The following is a 3,592-nucleotide window of genomic DNA, read 5'->3' on the forward strand; positions in this document are numbered from 1 at the left end:
AACCCAGGAGTCCTGGCTCCCAGCCCCCCACACGAGGAACCGGTTTGGCCAGTGCTGTCCACGCCTGCCTGCTGTGGAATGCCAGGTGCCGGGGGCAAGAACGGGGCTGGGCAGGGCTTGGGGCGGGGGCAGTCAGAGCGGGGCCCAGACGCCGGGAGAGAGCCAGAAGGAGACACCGGAGAGGGGCGGAGAGCCAGAACCCCAGACGGAGGGGGAGCGGCAGGACCCAGACGGAGGGGGACAGGGATCGCCCCAGCGGCAGCCCCAGCCCCATGGCCAGCGACCCACCGGCCGAGCTCCACTGCCCCATCTGCCTGGAGCTCTTCGCGGTGCCCGTCATGCTGGAGTGCGGGCACAACTACTGCCAGGGCTGCATCACCCACTACTGGGGGGAGCCCCCGGCCCAGCCCGGGGACGCCATCCCCTGCCGCTGCCCGGAGTGCCGGTGCCCCGCGCCCGGGGGCAAGTACGTGCCCAACCGCGCCCTGGGCCAGCTGGCAGACAGGGCCCGGGAGAGCACCCCTGCGCGGGAGGGGCCTTCGCCCGATGAGGAGCTGCTGGGAGAGCCGCTGTTCTGCATGGACCATGGCAGCCTCACGAGGGCGCTGGACACCGAGCACTGGGGGCATCATTGTCTCCCGCTGGCCGAAAGCGTGCAGCAATATAAGGTCAATCGGGGGCGCCGTGCTGCAGGGATCAGGGTGTGTGGAGGGGCTCAGTAGGGGGCACTCTCCCCTGGCAGTCAGTGTGGCGCTAGGGGCTGCTGTGCTGCATTATCGGGGTGGGGTGGGGTTTGATTTCCTTCCTGACCCCTACGAGGCAGCTCACCTGCTGCCCTGAAGCATGACCATGGATCAGTCGTCTCTGCCACTAACTAAGCCACGGAGTCTTACGTAGACCTGGTGGTTGATGCTACATTGCCAGTCAATCCCATGGGATGTTACCCAGGACCCCAGGTTGTAATGGCCTTCCTGTGGTTCCGGTGTTTTAATGACACCCCAAACTATCCAGAACCTCCCGCCCCAGAGCTGGCTGCATCTCAGTGCAGGGCGAGCCATCCCTGTGCAGCGTTGTGTGCAGCCGTTCTACAGTTGCGCTGCCCCAGAGCTGGTTGCATCTCAGCGCCAGGCGAGCTCTTTTTTCTGGACTTATGCCCGTGTTTCTGTCCATCCAGGAGATTTTAACCATGTCCCAGACCTCGCTGGAGGCCAGGATCCAAGCAGCGAAGTCTCTGCAGGAGCAGAGAGCTCAGAAAGTGCCTGAAATTGCAGTAAGTTCAAACCCACGACCCGCTCCTGGGTGCTGACCGCCCCCCCCAGCTCTGCCGGTGCCCCTCACTCCCGACCCGCAGCCCCTGCTAACCCAGCCCTGGGCTCCCCCCAGGCCCAGCGTCTCCGCCTGGAGCAGCATCTGTCCTCCCAGTTCATTGAATTGCACCAGTGGCTGCAGCAGAAGGAGGCGGCGCTGAGGCGGGAGCTGAGGCGGGAAGAGGAGCTTTTGCTGAGTGAGCTGGAGACCGGTCAGCGAAGTGCCCAGGAGTTCGTCCGCACCTCGGGGGAGCAAATCGCTGCCATCCAGGCACGGCTGGCGGAAGAGGACGCAGGCTCCTTCCTGAAGGTAAAGGTACCCGCAGCCCCCGCAGCTCTGCCGGTGCCCCTCACTCCCGACCCGCAGCCCCCTGCCCACTCTGTGTCTGCATCTCTCATGGCTACTTTTAAAACAAATACAAGGAAGTTCTTCACGCAGCGCACAGTCAACTTGTGGAACTCCTTGCCTGAGGAGGTTGTGAAGGCTAGGACCATAACAGCGTTTAAAAGAGAACTGGATCAATTCATGGAGGTTAAGTCCATTAATGGCTATTAGCCAGGATGGGTAAGGAATGGTGTCCCTAGCCTCTGTCTGTCAGAGGGTGGAGATGGGTGGCAGGAGAGAGATCACTTGATCATTGCCTGTTAGGTTCACTCCCTCTGGGGCACCTGGCATTGGCCACTGTCGGTAGACAGGATACTGGGCTAGATGGACCTTTGGTCTGACCCGGTACGGCCGTTCTTATGTTCTTATGTACTTTCTCTTTTCACAGGACATCAAAAGCTTCCTGGAAAAGTGAGTGTCCCCCGCACCCCTCCCCCCACCCTGTATCCTGGGATCATCGCCCTGCTGGGGGAGACACGTCTGGGCAGGGTCTGTCCACTCGGGGTCGGCCCGTCTGTGTCCTCGTAACCCCTTTGCTCCTTGCCCCCCCAGGCATTGCCCCGGGGAGGAAAAAGGGGCACCGCTACCTGCACCCCGAGATTTCAGCCTGGGCCAGTTCAAGGGGCCCATCCAGTACGTGGTGTGGAGGGAAATGAAATCGGCCCTGAGCCTCGGTAGGTGACACTCCATCGCAGCCCCCGCCTCACCTGGCTGCGTCAGGAGTGGGGGTGTTCGGTGCTGGAGGGAGAGGGGGCTGGGTAGAAGGGGCTTGTCTCTGGGATCAGGGGATGTGGGCAGGTTCTGGATAGAGGGGCGTGTCTCTGGGATCAGGGGCGGGGCTGTGGGTGGGGTCAGGACAGAGGGGTGTGTCTCTGGGATCAGAGGGCGGGGCTGTGGGTGGGGTCAGGGCAGAGGGGCGTGTCTCTGGGATCAGAGGGCGGGGCTGTGGGTGGGGTCACGACAGAGGGGCGTCTCTGGGATCAGGGAGCGGGGCTCTGGGTGGGGTCTGAATAGGGGTGTGTGTCTCTGGGATCAGGGGGCGGGGCTGTGGGCGGGGTCTGGATAGAGGGGGCGTGTCTCTGGGATCGGGGGCGGGGCTGTGGGTTGTTCACTCCCCCTGCTCTGGGATGGGGGGGTGTCTCCGGGGCAGGGGGCCCTTCCCCTGGTGCGGAGACCTCACCCCTTTCTCCCCCCCTTACAGCTCTGCCCCTCTTCACCCTGGACCCGGCCACCAACCACCCCAACCTGCTGCTGTCTCCCGACCTGCTCGCCGTCCGGCTGGTGGACGAGCCCCAGGAGGAGGCGCCCGAGGGGCCCGAACGCTTCAGCAAGAGCGTGTGCGTGCTGGGCTCGGCCGGCTTCACCTCGGGCCGCCACTACTGGGAGGTGGAGGTGGGGGACAAAACCAGCTGGGACATCGGCCTGGCTCGGGCCTCGGTCGACCGGCAGGAGGCCAAGGTGATGCTCAAGCCGGCCAACGGCTACTGGGCCGTCTGGCTCCGCCACGGGGCTGACTACAAGGCCCTGGACTCCCCCTCCCGGCACCTGGCGCTCCAGGCCAAGCCCCGGCGGGTCGGGGTGTATCTGGACTACGAGGGGGGGCAGGTGTCGTTCTACGACGCGGCCGCCATGACCCACCTCTACACCTTCTCCGACGCCTTCGCCGAGCCCCTCTACCCCATGCTCGGCCCCGGGGTCAACAGGGACGGGCTCAACGCAGAGCCCCTGCGGCTGGTGGAGCTATAGCTGGGGGGAGGGGGGGGACCTGGGACGGGGCACCGATGCCCCAGTGTGGTGCTGGGGGGTGCCGTGCTGCAGGGGGTGGGGTGGGGGCTCGGCAGGGGGCACTAGGCTGCAGGGAGTGGGCGGGGGCTCAGGAGGGGGTGCTGGGGTGCAGGGA

The 3,592-nt window shown here is 65.0% G+C and overlaps 1 protein-coding gene across 1 annotated transcript; it reads left to right on the plus strand.

Moving 5' to 3' along the window:
• Positions 1–272: 272 nt before the first annotated feature.
• Positions 273–3,438, plus strand: LOC113407828 (zinc-binding protein A33-like). Its single transcript, XM_029913035.1, has 6 exons — positions 273–701; positions 1,175–1,270; positions 1,384–1,617; positions 2,081–2,103; positions 2,245–2,366; positions 2,894–3,438. Exons 1-6 carry the CDS (start codon positions 273–275, stop codon positions 3,436–3,438), a joined length of 1,449 nt encoding a protein of 482 aa, XP_029768895.1.
• Positions 3,439–3,592: the final 154 nt, after the last annotated feature.

This window comes from Terrapene carolina, unplaced genomic scaffold (genome assembly GCF_002925995.2).
Source record: "Terrapene carolina triunguis isolate 2854851 unplaced genomic scaffold, T_m_triunguis-2.0 Scaffold423, whole genome shotgun sequence".
Lineage (NCBI taxonomy): Eukaryota > Metazoa > Chordata > Testudines > Emydidae > Terrapene > Terrapene triunguis.

Excerpts from the sequence above, each read along its gene's own strand:
- LOC113407828 (XM_029913035.1), top strand. The coding sequence starts at position 273 with ATGGCCAGCGACCCACCGGCCGAGCTCCACTGCCCCATCTGCCTGGAG. Across the intron at positions 702-1,174 it reads GCCGTGCTGCAGGGATCAGG|GAGATTTTAACCATGTCCCA; the intron begins GTGTGTGGAGGG and ends CTGTCCATCCAG. Across the intron at positions 1,271-1,383 it reads AGAAAGTGCCTGAAATTGCA|GCCCAGCGTCTCCGCCTGGA; the intron begins GTAAGTTCAAAC and ends GGCTCCCCCCAG.